General features: G+C 38.3%; 1 protein-coding gene across 1 annotated transcript in view; it reads right to left on the bottom strand.

Annotated features, from left to right (window-relative positions):
* LOC103289379 (nuclear body protein SP140-like protein) overlaps positions 1–16,524 on the bottom strand; it is a 63,034-nt gene that overhangs the window by 3,758 nt on the left and 42,752 nt on the right. Inside the window, exons 19-24 of the mRNA XM_008145254.3 lie at positions 14,737–14,802; positions 8,842–8,946; positions 6,785–6,927; positions 5,603–5,650; positions 3,007–3,051; positions 654–769 (exon numbers count right to left, since the gene is read on the bottom strand). Of these exons, the coding sequence (XP_008143476.2) occupies positions 654–769; positions 3,007–3,051; positions 5,603–5,650; positions 6,785–6,927; positions 8,842–8,946; positions 14,737–14,802 (523 nt within the window). The remainder of the gene's footprint in view (positions 1–653; positions 770–3,006; positions 3,052–5,602; positions 5,651–6,784; positions 6,928–8,841; positions 8,947–14,736; positions 14,803–16,524) is intronic.

The raw sequence follows: 16,524 nt of genomic DNA on the forward strand, positions 1-16,524 counted from the left end.
CAGCCACCATTCCTATGGCTGCCACTGTTCCTCCTTTCAGGAATGACCAATGGACACAGCCAGCAGATGAAGGGATAATCCAAGTCCCCCTAGGTGTGGTCTGAGCCAGTAACCTTCCTCCCATCAAGGGTAGCAGCAGGAGGTAAGTGGGTGGAGGGTGGAGTCAGGATGAGTGGTGAGCTCTCTTTCCCCATCTGAGCTGCTGGAGCACAAAGAGCTCTGCCCACCAACCCCAAATGTTGGAGACCGGGCCTTAACCCATGGGGACCTCAGGCCTTCATCAGCCAGTTGAAAAAGTGGTGAAATGAGAGAACCTGTCCATGTTTCCTGATTTTTCTAAAAAAGCACAGAACACAAACAGCTGGCATTTCCACTCCCATAGACAGTATTCCATGCTGGGAAAGTTCTGGTAAGGACAATTGGCAGTATTTAGTCAAAGCACCCAGCCACCAGCCTTAGCCTCCCAGAAAAGAGAGGGGAACATTAGCCTCCAGTTGACAGCATCTTTAAACAGTTCCCAGGATCATAATGCTGGATCCTGTACCTCTGACCCTGCTCTTTCCCCATCAGAACACAAGGAGGAACTACGCTGGGGGATTGTGCATGGCAGGAGGAAGGGTCCCTAAAGGAAGATGGGGTTGCATCTCACAAACCTCTCAATGTCCACAGGTGGGAGGTGACAGTCCTCATGAAAGGATCTCGAACAAGTATCACAGCAGAATAGCTTTCCTCCATAGCGGCAAATCTCACATATGTCTGAATTTCCTAGCTAGAAGGTAAAACAATGTTTATATCTCCAGTGAGTCCCTGAAGACCAGCACTGGAGGTATCTAACACTCATTGCCCTAGTGTAAATCTGCACAGAACCTTATGTGCTTCTCCCTGAGTTGTGGAGGAACAGCATGGAGTGGCGGTTGCAGATGAAAGAACTGTAATCTGCAGTGAAGTTCAGGAGGAAGGATCTGTGTGCCAGACCAGAAAAGTTTTTCCTATAAATCCAGAGATTCTAATACAGAAACACAGGCAACAAAACAAGAGGATGATTCATGGGATCTGAATAATTTAATTACCATGCAGATAAAACAAGTTCCTGGAATACTGTTAAGTCTATTTGGCTATACTACAATGACATAATATGTTGGGTAGACAATGGAAAAGGATAATATATTGAGAATTTGATAAGATGGAAAAAATTTCTGAGTATGGAAAGTAATCAAAGATAAGACACTAGTTCACAATTATTTTGAGTTGTTTTCTAGGTTTTGGGGTGAAAATATTTGTGTTGGCTGGATTGGGATCATGGCCATTTCTTTTGTTCTTAAAAATGGCCACATATGTGAAAGTGCTAACCCCAAGGAATATCTTGCCAAGAACTCCCACTAAGTGTTCTGGAGGGGGTGGGAGTCCTGACACATATCCCCAGTGAGCACTGAAATGCTCTAGCAGGGAGGCCTGGACCATTTTTCTTCTTATCTGTGCAGACACTCACAGATTACCAGCATTATTCTCCAAAAGTGAAGACCCCTCTCTCCGAGAGAACAAGGAAATGATAAACATAAGCAATGTTTAAGAATCTTGATTTACAATCTTCTTTCAAGGTGTATCTCTCTGGTTCTTTGCCCAGCTACACAATAGAATCTTCTAATGAGAGTACATAAGATGTCCTGTTCCCAACACCAGAGATTATGAATCAATTGGTCTGGGTGGGGCACAGGCATTGGTATTCTTCTTTGAGTCATAAAATGGATAATTTTGTGTATCTGAATCATTCGGGACTTAATCCTAATGTCCAACTCATAGCACAGATTAATTACATCAGATTTCCTATGGGGGAAATCCAGGTCTTCAGATGATTCCAGTGTGCAACCTGGAGATTTAGCCTGAGCAGAGTCTAGTTACTAAGGCAGGGGGAGATTTTAAGTCAATGTTGAATTGGCCTGTAATGTATATCCCATGAAAGATATTAACAAGGGTGAGGGTACTCTTGCCCTCTCCTTTGTTTGGCTATGAGCAGTGTGGCCTGGCCCTCTGTGTCTGCATTTATCCCTACAAGCCACATAAACACTGGACTCCAGGGCTGTTGACATGATTGAATACTCCCTCAGTTGGCCAAGGGTCAAAATCAATGTGCATAAGATCTAAATCTTGTTGGAGAATTGCTTTGGTGGTAAAGTGTATGGAAATCTATTTGACTATCCCTCCTCTGTTGAATGTCATATATCAATATTACTGCATCGTATCCTATGGAGTGCTGCCCACTGGAGCTGTGCAAGGGCAAGTGTGCTTAAAATACCCATCTGTTGAAATGACATAAATCAATGTATGAGTTAGTTTAGAGAGCAGAATCATCTATAATTTTTCAGACCTTAAAGCAGGTTGGTATATGGTATCAGTTTGAGTAAAAATGCCCATGATTCACTAAGTAGTGATGGTTTTATTCCTAAACACTAGCTCAGCAACTTGATGGCTCCCTTGAGGTTGGATGCAGGGCCTCTGTAAAGGACCCATTTGCCCTGAGTACATTTTTCTGCAGGATTCATGACAGGATGTACACTTTGAACTCACTAGCTTTGCCTGGCCTGTTCTTTCTGTCTGATGCATGAAACAATCTTAGTTCTGCCTGCACCATGGAGTGAATATTTGTGATTTTTTTTCCCCTTCCCCCTGCCTTTTTTAAAATGCTACTATCTCAAATTTGCTCTTACCCTTAATCTACAGGCCGGCCCTGCCCATTTCCACTTAAAATCCCTTCTCCAGTGGTCTAGAGCTCTACCTCCCATGCTAATAAGAAGACAGTTTCCTCCAAACAAATGAAAAGAATGCTTTCATGCTGAGACATTCAACTCCAGAACCATCTACCTGGTATGGGTAATGCATCTGCTGTTCTCTGGATATGTTCCAACTGAGTATGAGCATGCTTCAAGGAAAGTCAGTAGTGGCAGAGATAATGTACCAAAGGAAAAGGTCTAGATTATTCTAGGGTTACAGGTTGGAGTTAGTACTTACATATGGGTCAACTAAGGTATTGTCATGAGACTGCGAGATTCTCCGCTACAAAGAGAGAAAGATTGTGTGACAATGCTGAATGTGATATTTACATCCTTAACTTATTTAAACAGCCATCTTTTGAGGAATTCAATTCACAATGTATCCATTATTTCATAAATATATCTACAAGGAGAATAAAAAGTGCCGAAGTACCACCATTTGGCCTAATCTAGTTACATCCTCTGGCTCTCAGACCAAAGGTGGGCCGTTGTGAAGTTATGGAGGTGGTCTGGCCCTGGTTTCCACAGGTGAAATTGGAAGAGCTCTTCTGGTTCTCCTACTTTGAGAGGCCCTCAGGCCTTCTTCTTCTTCATGTTAATAAGTATAACCCCACCAGAGTAGCTTCAATGAAAGTATCAAGCTAACAGCCTCCAGCCACCTCAGAGCCCAGATTCCTGGAATCCATGCAAATGTCCCAGAGAAGAATTCCACCACCCTTTGAAACTCTTCTAAGGTGTATCTTTAAAGAAAAAAATATGTGCTCACGGGCCCCAGTGTTGTAGATCTTCTTCCTGAAGGTCACCCTCTTTTCTCCATTCAAATCCCAAGATGTCAGCTGGTGACATTTCAGAGGTTACTGGCTACCACCTACCAGACTTACATTGCTTGCGCATATTCATTGGAATGACTTGATGTCCTTCCCTTCTGGATTCAGGTAGCCTTAGCCTTTATCTCCAGCCCAGGGCATAGAGGTCATAGACAAGTGTGATCCAATGGACAATCACTTGAGAGGTGGCCATGGCACTGCCCATATCTCTTTGTGGCCTAGATTCCTTCCATATTGTCTAATATGGAAGTTATTATTCCATATTAGAAGTTATAGTTCCATATTAGACAATGAGTTGAAACAATCCTTGAGGTCAAGGTTATTGTTTGAATCTTCTTTAATGGCTAGTGGGCATTTAGTATGCCCTTGACATACTAAATGCCCACTAACAATTTTATGTTAAACAAGTGAATGGATAAGTATTGTTTTACTTAGAAAAAGAGATTACTTGCTCTCTCCTAAACAAACATTAGTATACAATAAACAATTCTTCTTGAGGAGTATGTTATTTCACAAAATATTGTCACCAAAATATATTAGAGGCCCTCTTCAGGAGCCAGGGAAGCTGTCTTGTGGTGCTAAGAGTGACACTGAAGTTGCCGGAAACCAACGGGCTCCATCAGCAAGAGAGGTTCTGAGAGATACAGAGAACCCACAGCGGTAGTTACTGGTCCTGAATGAAATCTGCCAATTTGGGGAGCTTCTGTTTTTGATCAAGGAGAGACAAAATACAGAGGCAACTGCAGCTTGTTACTGAAAAGTGTTTGACTCATAAATGAGAGTAGACCCTGGTGAAAGTAAGTTGCCAGCTCACTTGGGTGCTCTACCTGAGTAAATCTTGACACTTGAGGAATGGTACAGATGCTCATTTTTAACTCACTTACTAAATAAGTCTAGTAAGTTTCCAAAGATGAAATTCAGTGAATAAAATGTGCCAAGGACTGACAGTTTAAACCATTCAAATCATCAGACTATATAAAGGCCTGGACCTCACATCCCCATTGAAAGATAAATCTCATTGGCCAGCTATGTGTGACCTATCTTAGGATTCGAGAATGTCTTGGATGGCCATTTCTACCTGAAGTATATAAGAATAGTATTTCTTTTCTCCCCCTCTACCTCAAGTTCTCATTCATACTCAATCTTGGAAAAGCCATCACTTTGTCCTGAATCTGAACTGTGCATTATGTATTTGTTTGTTAGCATCAAAGTACACAGTATTTCAGGTCAGGTCTCCTATATTCATGGATCTCCCAAAAGCTTCTTCCCCAAAAGCACTATCCTCATGAAGGGCAAATAATTTCCCCTTGAAAAAGAATTCTGAGTGTCTCTGTGCATGTTTTATTGGAAGGTGGAAGAAGATGTAAAGGATCAGAAAAGAAACAGGCTTTTAGTTGCCTATCTCATGAAATTGTGTATGACAGGTTGTCTCAAAATAATGTATACACACTTTAATAGCTGTTAGCTCAATTTTGAAAAGGAAATGCACTTTAATAAGCACTGCCTTTATAATTATTCAAAGTGTGTGTATATATTTTGGGGAGATATTCCAAGATATACTACTAGATCAGGGGGTCATAGGGATGATGGTGAGCAAACTTTTGCACCATCAGATTTTAATATAGTTAGAAAATAGTAACCCTAATTTTTAAAAATCTAAGCTTGATTTGAAGGTGACCCTGTGGCTTTGTTATTAAATGCATTTATGTATTTCATAATTATGATTGCCTTTACAACTTTGACACCCTTATAGCATCTGCATCTATGGCTAAAACTCATCTATGAGATCTATTTTGATACCTCCGTATCATCTCCATCTCAAACGATTTGCTATTCAAAAGAGACCTTGCATACAATATAATGTCCAAAGTAGGAACTCTGAAGGTACATGCAAAAAATAAAGGATACTTAATTATAACTATCCCACTGAGAAACCACAAAATAACATACCGCATATGCAAAATCAGTTATGCAATGAGAATTTGTAGAAAGTTATATAATCATTACCTTTTTTCTCCTTCTGTATATTCTTGGGGGATTACTTAGAAATCTTTTCTGAAAAATACAAAGATCCAAGTATATGATTGGCCTGTGGATCTGGTTTGTGAGTCTGGCATTTCCAACTTCCTCCCAAATATTTCTACCTTGATATCCCACTGTCAGTTAAAACCTAGGTGTCTAAATGATACACCATCTCCCTCTCCTCACCTGTTCTTCTAAAATTCATCAACAGTACCCAGAAAAATCACCTTTAGAACCTATTTCCTTGATCTTGTGCTTTTCCCCTATGTTTTAAGATATTTTCCTTCACAATCCCTTTGATACTTCTTATCTCCTTTCTATTCCCACAAGTTCCATTCAAAATTGCATCCTCACATCAGGGCTATTCAACCAATACATATGTATCCCACACCTACAGGGTGTCTGACACTCTAGACAATGTTGGCCACACAAAGATGTACAAACCCTAGAGGGATATAGAGGCATAGAGAGAATTCATGGAATGATAAGTACTCAATAGTGTGAAAGTGTGGCCTTAATAGTGGGGTCAGGGGGCCCAAGGAAGGGATGACAAGGCAGGTCAGTCAGGGAATATTCAAAGAGGGGTGACACTGGAGTTGAGCATTGTAGGTTGATTATAGGCTTCTTGGGCTGAAAAACAATGAAGCCATTTCCAGGCCCCATGTTGTCTGAGATACTGTTTTTTAAACATGTCATTTCATACCTTAGGAGACTCCTGGTTCTGCATTGTATATGCTATGAGTTTGAACTCCTTAGCCTGGCATGAAATCCCTCCACAAATTGATAGGTTATGCCATATCACACACAATCCATCTACCTCAATCCATGGAGCCACATTAGTCATGGTTCTGGTTTTCACACCATTCTTTCCCTAGAGTGCCTTCTAACCATTTGTTTGGCCATAGACTGTATCCTTTCTTTCAGTGCCTAAAGTTGTCTGCAAGCACCTGAGTCAGGATGACTTTTCCCTCCTCCAGGATTCTGCATCTACCCCGAAAGAGCCTCTAATCAATGTGCTGCCTTGTACTAAGGTTTGAGAGTGGAGTAAGCATAAAGTCGGGGGCTTAGGGCTTTAGCTATAATTCAACATATATTTGGTGAACAAAAAGTGACCTATCTTAGGGTGCACCCAGGAAAACCACATTCAAACTCCTGTCACTAGATTACCTCTATCAGCCATTTTAGGGTTCTCCCACCACAGTACAGGCTATTCTTCCAGTTCTTCCATCCTGCACGGCCTCCTTTGACTTCAAATTCTCTGGGAGTGAACCAATTTCCATCCTCACTCTGTATGCACTTCATGGTGGATCCTATAAGACCAGGATAAGTTGATCTTGGCCCTTTTGTCCTCATAACCCAGACACTTGCCTCCCACCACACTAGATCTGGAGTCACCCAATTTGGGTTCAAGATCACTAGCAGAAGAGTCTGTCCTTCCCTCTCAGACTTCAGAATCCCCAAACCCAGCCTGTAAGTTCCCTCCCAGGAGATTTCCGGCTTTGGGCACACATTTCTTTAACTTGTATAACAAAATTTATCATTATCATAAAAATCAACATTATAAAAGGATTCCAAAATCACTTATAAGGAATCCTCCAAGAATCCTCTCATTCTGAACAATGAGAGGATTTCAATTTGCTGTTGAATTTTGGGAATAGAGAATAGGTCAGAATCTCTGATGGCCCTGGGTCAATGTGGAGGCAGAACCTCTGGGTGGGCTGAGATCTCAGGTGGTGGCCCTGCAGCTCAGAATGAAACCACAGAAACATCTGTGTCCTTTATTTCAACGTGCTTCATCCAGTTTAATGTCATTATTGATCAGTGAGTTTTTTCATCTCTGAATTCATGAACAGCTGATAATAAAAATAATTGTGACATGTATTCAGTGGAAATTTTAAGTTATATATAAAATATAATCATATGCTAAACATTATTAGCCATTAGAGAAACGCAAATCAAATCCACAATGAGATATCACTTCACATTCACTAGTAGGGCCATAATTTAAAAGTCAGACAATTATAAGTGTTGGCAAAAAGAGAGAGACATTGGAGCTCTCATTCCTTACTGGTGGGAATATAAAATAGTGCAGCCACTATAGAGAATATTTTAGTGTTTTCTCAATATGTTAAACATAAAATTACCATATGAACCAATACTTTCCCTCTTGGGTATATATCCAAAAGAATTAAAAACATGCATTAAAACAAAAACTTTCACATAGATTTTTAAAACAGCATTATACATAATCCCAAAGAATGGAAACAATCCAAACTGATGATGAGATAAGCAAAATAAGGTATAGTCATACCATGCAATATCATATTATTTGATAATAAAAAGTAATAAAGTACTATTCATGCTATTACATGAATGAACCTTGGAAACATCATGCTAAGTGAAAGAAGCAGTCACAAAAGGGCTCATATGATATGATTCCATTTATATAAAATACCTACCATTTATATGAAATTCCATTTACATGAATATGTCAATTTACATAGCAAAAAAGAGGTTAGTGATTGCTTATGGCTGGGTGGTGGGGTGAGGTGGAAATGGGCATTGACTACTGAGAGACAAGGGGTTTTCTTTAGTGGGGGCAAAAAAGTTCTAAAGTTAGATTGTAAATTCACAATCCTATGAATATACAAACAAAACTCAACAATGAATCATACCTGTAAGTGGTGAATTGTATGATTTAGGAATTACATCAGGAAAGCTACTTAAATATTATACATCAATTATGTGAAATAATTCCTTATAGCTATACAATGAAGCAGATTACCTATTTTTTAGATGAAGTATTTTAGGGTCAAGAAAAGTCCCCTTCTCTAGTTAGATGAATCATTCACTCTTGGCATAGCTGAGGCTGGGACTCAGGTTTTCTGACTCTAAATTCTGTCATCTTCTCACAACATCAAACACCCTGCCCTTGTGATTATGATCCAGAAGGAAGAAAGCATATGAAGGTGGAAGCCAAGAGTCTCTTGCCTTTTATTTCTGATTCACTTCTCTTTGGTTCTTTGGGCATTTCCATGGTCACTTCCATGTGGAAGTGGACATCTAAAATGTATGGTTTCTTAACGTGTGAAAATATAATCTTTGGGATTCCTTCCTCCTTCTCTCAAGCCACAGTGGATCCTCAATTCCTTGAATGATGGGTAATTCTATGACTTCTTGTCATTCCTTCACATAAGAGCTGCAAATGAGACCATGAAACCCACCTTGTTTCAATTTCTTCTTATGTAACATCCCTTTCACTGCACCACAGGTCACAGGAAGTATTTCAGAGCAAAAATCCACACTTCCACCTCTGTGCCTTCTTGACCCTAAAACAGAAGATTTCTTCATTCTGTATCATTTTCAATTGCACATGTACCCCTCTTCCTATGTTGAGGCTATTTCTAGAAACACATAGGGGTACTTCAGAAACTTTATTCAACAGATTTCTGGAGTCAAAGTCTGTCTTTCAAGTGGCATTTTTAATACATAACCACAGAGTGTCTGCTTCTACCCTCAAACCCCACACAATCAGAATGCCTTAACAGAAACATAGGGCTTCAATAAACAGTCATAACTCCCAATCCAGTCAGCCCCCCTGATTCTTACATTCTTACAATGAGACATACAGTTGTAGTTAGGTAGCTAAAGACAAAGTCAGAGACTGTATTTGTATCTCCCTGTTTGAGCTCTGACTCAATGAGCAGAGAGGATAATAACGGGATAATTTAATGAAGATGGTGTCTATTAGTATATGTGTTATCTGCTTTGCCTTATTTTTTCCTCACGTCAACTATCTCCAAAGATGAAAGAGAAGCTCAGGAAACTATAATGATCTGAAAATTGTATGGGGGTTGGGAGCTAGAGACCTATTTACACAGAAGAATGAAAGTTTTTCAGATGAACTAACTCAAGAAGGATCTGTAGTTAATCCTGCCCTTTCAGCCAACGTTTTAGAGCCTTGATGGGAACATGGATAGCTATCCATGTTCCAATTTTGAGATAGTCAGACTAATAAAACTAGGATGGACTGAGAATGATGGTTGGCCTAAGTCACTCTCTTGATTTACAGATGAGGAAACTGAAGCAAACGTGATCAAGTGACTGGCACAAGCCCAGACAGTCAAAACAGAGGACATGGACTTCTGACCACTACTTTTGGCCACCTGCAATATGCAACCAGTGACTCTGTGTAACAGGAGAAGAGCAGCTAAATAATTTGTGGGTTATATATATCTTTTATATGGCAGCAGCTTAAAAGCTATCAGTTCACTGGAAACACCAGCACTGCATTGGACCCGGGACCCCAGGGACCGGTTTAGATCTGTCATCAGGTAATAGGTGTGTGGAATTATCTTCTTTCTGACCTGACACATTTTGGAAAATCATATAAATTTCTCAACAGTTAGTCAAGTTACATGAAGCAATTAGGAAATTGGTTTTATTACTAAAAACACAGACTAGAGCACAGGAAATTAGATGTTTAGTTATTGAAAGTCTTTCATTGCCTCTTGACTGGACTCTCTTCTTTAGGACTCTGTTCCTATGAATTAAGTAAATTCTAGATCTGCCTCTCTTTTCCCTGACAAATTGAAAAAATATAATCACAGTTGCAGACATGCAATTTCTTTGCAGATATTAGTGCTTTACAAATTTTCCATTTAAATGTAACTTCCCCTAAGCCTGTCTAATGCATAAAGAAAAATATAATCCCTAGCTTTTAAACTACCAAGAAATAAATGGCTAATCTTAAGTTCATTTTCTATTTTATTTTTCATAACACTAATTAGTAAAACAATTGAAATCATCATTTCACTTATATCTCAAATTGCCATGTGTTAAGTGCTTAATAGATGTCAATTATATATCTACCAATTTATTTTGTCTTTCCAACATATATATGATATTAAGATGATGATTACTCCCAGAAAATTGAGGCAAAAACTACAAAATTAAGTGAAGACATTTAGGAATTTTTTGGTGGAGAGATAGAAAAAAAAATAGAAATTCTGTGCATTAAGGAAAACCCTATGGTGGGCTTACAGGTGAGCAGCACATTATCTTGAATAGAGCTATTTGTACATTTGTGCAGAACATGATATAAAAGCGAAGTAAATGTGACCAAGGGCTTTGTTCACCTTGTTTTGACAAAGGTATTATTGTCTAAGAAACTACCATTAGAAGGCTAATCAATAGAAATGGATAGAATTGAGTCTTACAAAATCTTGGTTTGAAATAGTAACTAAGGATTGACTTGGTAGATGTTGCAGCAGAGAATGTTCTTCATTTTGAAAGTTGATTGGCTATGAATATGCATATCAATGTTTGCTGTCATTTAAGTGTGTGTTATTCTTTAGGGCAGGAAGACAAATTAATTTCCTTCTCTCTGTGTTCAATGCATACTATCCAATGACCACCATCTGGTGGTGCTAGGTGGACTTCCCTGCCGTAGGTACAGTCAACGCTAAGCACATTATGAGAATATTAGACCAGCAAAATAAAAGGGATATTTCCTTCAATCAAACCTAAAATGGACTTATTACTTGGTAAAATAACCCCACTTTCTGGTCTTTAGACTAAACAGTTACTGAGAGAGTTTTATCTCTTCAACATCAAAATGGCCCCATAGGACAAATATTAATAATTAGACTTTTTCACAAGATCAGACAAGTTACAGACTGACTAATTGTTACCTTATTATTATGTAAACAAGATAATAGCAGCTCAAACAAGATGTCTATAGAGATAAACTTGTGTAAGAAAGTGAAGGACTTGTATATAAATAGCCATGAGCAAAGGAGAGCTGCTAAAAAGGAGAAAATGTGTTTTTTGAAGTGGCAGATTAATTTTTTTTTTCTGCTCCCTCTCCCTTCCTCCTTCTGGAAGGTGGGGTCACCAGGCAATAGAAGGTCATCCACACAGGCACAGCTCTCAGAGAGGCTCTCCTCCCCTCCTCTTTCACCCAAGATGCCAAAGTAGTGAGGAACTTTGAAAGGCCAGGACATCTATGTCTCTCTCATTCCTGCCTCCTCTTCTGAAAGGCCATGCTCAGCCCAATTAGAAGAGATTCACACATCTTATTCTTGCCTCCTCCATATTCCGGTCAAGCCTGGCACAAAGTTCTAATTACAACCTTGGAGGATCCAGAAAATACATAGTGCTTTCTGTGTCTCTCTAGTTAATTTTTCCTGAAACCAGTGGATATATTGGATTTAGCTTTCATCAAACTTGTTAGGCCCAATATTTTTAAGGGGAAAAAGAAAATACATTGAAGTCCACTCTAGCCTATGGAGCTAAAGAGATTTGGAGTTTAAAACAGGAGGTAAGGGAGGCTGAGGGAAAGTCAATGGGGGTGGGCGGTGGAAGGAGATATATGTACCACTATGTGTAATACTTCAAACAATAAAAAAATAAAACCAGTTAATTAATAACAGCATTAATGTGTTTTACTCTCAAATATATTGGCTAAGCAAAGCAGGATTAAACTATTTTTTTGTGTTCTCAGGTTATAAAACCCATTTAATAACACTGAAACATAATCACAACCCTAATAAATACTATGGCAGTCAGAATATAACTTAAGGTTCTTTTTAAAAATTTATTATAGTTGGTATTAATTAATTTCTAGAAGTAAGTGTGACAGAATTTTAAATTCCTTCTTGTTTTCTCAAAATTTTAATAGAAGTTTCAACAGTTGGGAATAATTCACTAAGTGCCAAAAAGGGTGACCAACTGCCCCAGTCTGTTCAGAACTCTGGGGTACCCAGGGCCCAGGATTTTCAGAGGCAAAAATGGGAAAGTCCTGGACATACCAAGTTGAGTTGGTCACCCCACATCCTAAAGGCAATGCACCAAACCACCTATTCAGCTACCATACAAAGTATTGGTGGAACTGGTTATATTGGCTCTAGGTCTTCCATCACATCCAGGCAGTAGCAGAAATACTACATTTCTTTTGAAAGTAGTTAAGCTGTGGTGTTTGACTCTGCCCTTACCTTCCCCCACGGAGTTGATAAGAGCATCTCGTGGAGGAAAGAGCTAGTGATTGTGCACTGTTCATATCCAATGTCAGCTCACAACTGTGCCCATTACATAAGACACTTCCACACTCTTCTCTCTCCTGGCCCTTCCACCTCCCCATCCTGATGGACCCAAACCAATAGCTCATGAGTGGGGGTAGAGCCAAGAGAGAGAGAGAGAGAGAGAGAGAGAGAGAGAGAGAGAGAGAGAGAGAGAGAGAGAGAAGAGCTGGACATTTCCACCTTCCCACTGCAGGTGTCCCAGTCCAAGGTTTGCCCAGGTGCTTTGAGTCAAAGAAAATATTGAAGTTTTAATACTAGACAAGGAAGGACTCTCAACTACTGAACAAGAGAACAGAGAAGCTATCAGGCCTGCCCAGGAGTGAAGGAACTCATCGAGAGGGTAGATTTGAAAGGTCAGTGAGAGAATGAACCTTCTTTCTGTTTGCAGTTACCAAGTCCAGCCACTTTCATAAACCAATTATGTAAGGTAAAGATATTTCCATGAAAAGCAGATAAAATTCAGAGGGAAAAAGTCATAGGTTTGGGCAGAGCTATGATATAAATGCAAACAACTGACAACCACAGCTCCAAACAGATTGGCTTTCTAGATTTCATAGCTCTCAAGTTGCCTGGTAAGCTTGAGTAGTAAAAATTTAAGTAGACTCTATGATCCCCAAAAGCTTAGCAAAATTTGTACTGACCCATACATAGTGCAAAATGGAAGTGGCACAAAGTTTATCTTTTGCCAAAATCTTGGCAGAATCCTGCAGATTCATTTTCACCTTCTTTCTACTCAAGACCAACTGGCCAAGAGCTTTGCTGAAATAGGCAGGTAACATCAAGATGGGCAAAATTGCAACTGACATGTGAGACCACCTCCACTCTACACTCAAGACAAGAAAGCAAGTTAACAATAAGGGATCTCAAGAAGGTGTCCAGAACATTCTCTACTTTTAAGAAGGACAACTTTTAAATAACATATAAAATTTTATTGTACTGTAGAAATAAATATTTCAAAATCCATCTATATACATAGAGGCCTAAATAATTCAAAATCCATCTATATACATATAAAAATGTTATCATAATTAATTCCCAATATTTGATATTCTGAAAATAACCATTCTTAAAATGGATGCAACCACTTTCTTTTTCCTCAAGAGAAATTATACAAATTCACTAACAGGGCAGCCAAGTAAATTGGCAAAAACATAAAAAATGCAGATTGGTGAAAATTGGGAATTTTTCATTGTACTCTGAAATCTTATTATGTAGATCTACTGATTCAGAATTTTCAATGATATAGAAAATGAGTTCTCAACCTCATTGTTTCAGAGAAAAGAGTTGCTTGAATCACTATAAAAATAAATAAAATGTCAGGAATCTGATTAGAAGAAGCCACAATTAACTTATTCAAAAACATCCCCCTAGGCTTTTCTCTTTTCACATGTTACTAATGAAATAATACTTCTGTATTACAAAAGTTGAATGTGTTTACTATTGTTAATATGCACACATACATTTTAAAAACACAAAGAAAAATATAAAGATCACTAATGACCAAATAAAACTGCTACATATATTTTTATGGATGAACTTCCATTGACTTTTCTATATATCTATATCTATGTTTCTCTATAGAGACTGATAATATGTACTAGTATAAATAAGCATTTATACATATATAAAACACATTTGCACATATATATGCTTATATGTATATATTTTTATAGTATATATCATACATACATACATACATACAGTCTGCTTTCATACTCAGCCTTCTTTGGAACATCTTTCTAAATTAATAAAAATGTATTGACCCAGTAAAGAAACCACAAAGTAAGGATGGCAGTGTCTCCCTATTAGACCCAGATCAATTAGCTCTGGAGGATTACATACCTGTATCAGAAATAAACCATTTTGTTCAAGTCACTGCATTTTTAGGCCTCTTTGTTACAGTGTCTTAGCCTATATCCTACCTGATATAGTAGCTGGGAAACTATCATAGCCCTCAGAGATTGCAGGATACAAGGATACAATAAGCAGTGCCTTAGTAAGCTCAAAAGGTGTGACTACTTCACTTTGCCCACTTACCTTTTCGATATATATTTCTTGGCCATTTCCTTTTCATTCTTGTCCAGGAATACCCTTTCTTTTTTTCTTCAAAAAAGAAGAGAACAAAGTTAATTATGCAGAACCATGACTATAATTCTCAAAGCCTCATAGATCAGTAGTGTTCAATTATTTTTTTCAAACTTTGATCCACAAAAATGAAGCAAAAGTCTGAATTACCAGTGTGGCAGCATGAGGTTGTTTATGGAGTTACTGTGTGTGGACTTGGGAGGCTGTAGGAAATTACCTTTATTTGACAATTAAAAATAAATCACATGTAAGCATGGGTTTACTTCTGAAATTTCTCTGCTGTCCCACCGATCTATGTGTCTGTTTTTATGCTAGTGCCATACTGTTTTGATTACCATAGCTTGGTAGTATAGTTTAAAATCAGGGAGCATCATATACCTCCAACTTAGTTTGATTTTTTTGTTTGTTTATTTGTTTTTCTCAAGATTGCTTTGGCTATTCGGTGTCTTTTCTGGTTTTATATAAATTTTAAGATTATTGTTCTAGATCTATGAAATATGCCATTGATATTTTGATAGGGATTGCACTGAATCTGTAAATTGCTTATGTAGAAATAAACCCATACTTATATGGTCAATTAATCTATGACAAAAGAGGCAAGAATATATAGTGGGGAAAAGATAGTCTCCTCAGTAAATGATGTTGGGAAAACAGAACAGACACATGCAAAGGCAATTTTCCGTGGCATTTCTACATGCCTCAGCGTATCTTTTCAAGGATGTTTCAAAAACTGCATTGGAAAGCAGAGATAAGTAGCCCTCCAGGTCAGAGGGCAGATTTGTTTCCTGACCAGTATAAAACCAGAGAATATCTCCCTCCCTAGAAGTATTCCAGGATAGTAAAGTCTCCCTCCTCTCCTCAGACAAAATTTGCTTAAGTTCCAGCTAATATAATGTCTCCTACAGGGGTAAGGTTTGAGCAGGTTTACTAACAGGTTTATTAAACCCCTTCTAAGACTGGGGCTTTTTGATAGATAAGAACAGTTTCTGAAGCATTTTTTTCTTCAATTCGGCACAGCCTCTATGTGTTGCATAACCCCTACATGGGTTTGCATTTATCCCATATCCTAGCAATTTCATTCCTAGGAAATTATACAAAAGATGTGAAGGCATGGAGCCACAGAAAGACTTCTACAAGAATGTTCATTGCAGCCTTCTCATATTAGTCAAAAACAGACACACTGTGGTGTCCATCAATAGAAGAATATATACACAAAATTGAGTACATTCATACAATGTGCACTACTTTACAATAAAAAAGAAAAAACTACTAATACATTCAACAAAGTGTATTAAACTCAAAAACATTATGCTGAGAGAAAAATTATGCTGAGTAAAAGTAAACTTTTCAATAAAATAGTTTTAAAACCAGCCAAATTAAGTGATAATGAAAAATATAAGTTGCTATTTTAAAATATATGATTTAACTATATTAATTGTCTATTGGTGCTGGAGTCAGAAACTGACACAACTCTCACTGGGCTAAATCAAGGTGTCCACAGGCTTGGTTCCTTTCTGGAGGCTATCCGGGATAATCTTGATCTTTCCTAGCTTCTGAAACTGCTCACATTTCTTGGTTCATTGTCTGCATCTTTAAAGCCAACTGCATTGAATCTCTGATTATGTTATGGGTACACATCCTTCTCTCCACAGCTGGAAATGTTTTCTGATTTTAAGGACACCTGTGAATTTATTGGGGCCACCTAAATAACCCAGAATAATCTCCCCATTTTAAGATCCC

Source organism: Eptesicus fuscus, chromosome 11 (assembly GCF_027574615.1).
Source record: "Eptesicus fuscus isolate TK198812 chromosome 11, DD_ASM_mEF_20220401, whole genome shotgun sequence".
Taxonomy (NCBI): Eukaryota; Metazoa; Chordata; class Mammalia; order Chiroptera; family Vespertilionidae; genus Eptesicus; species Eptesicus fuscus.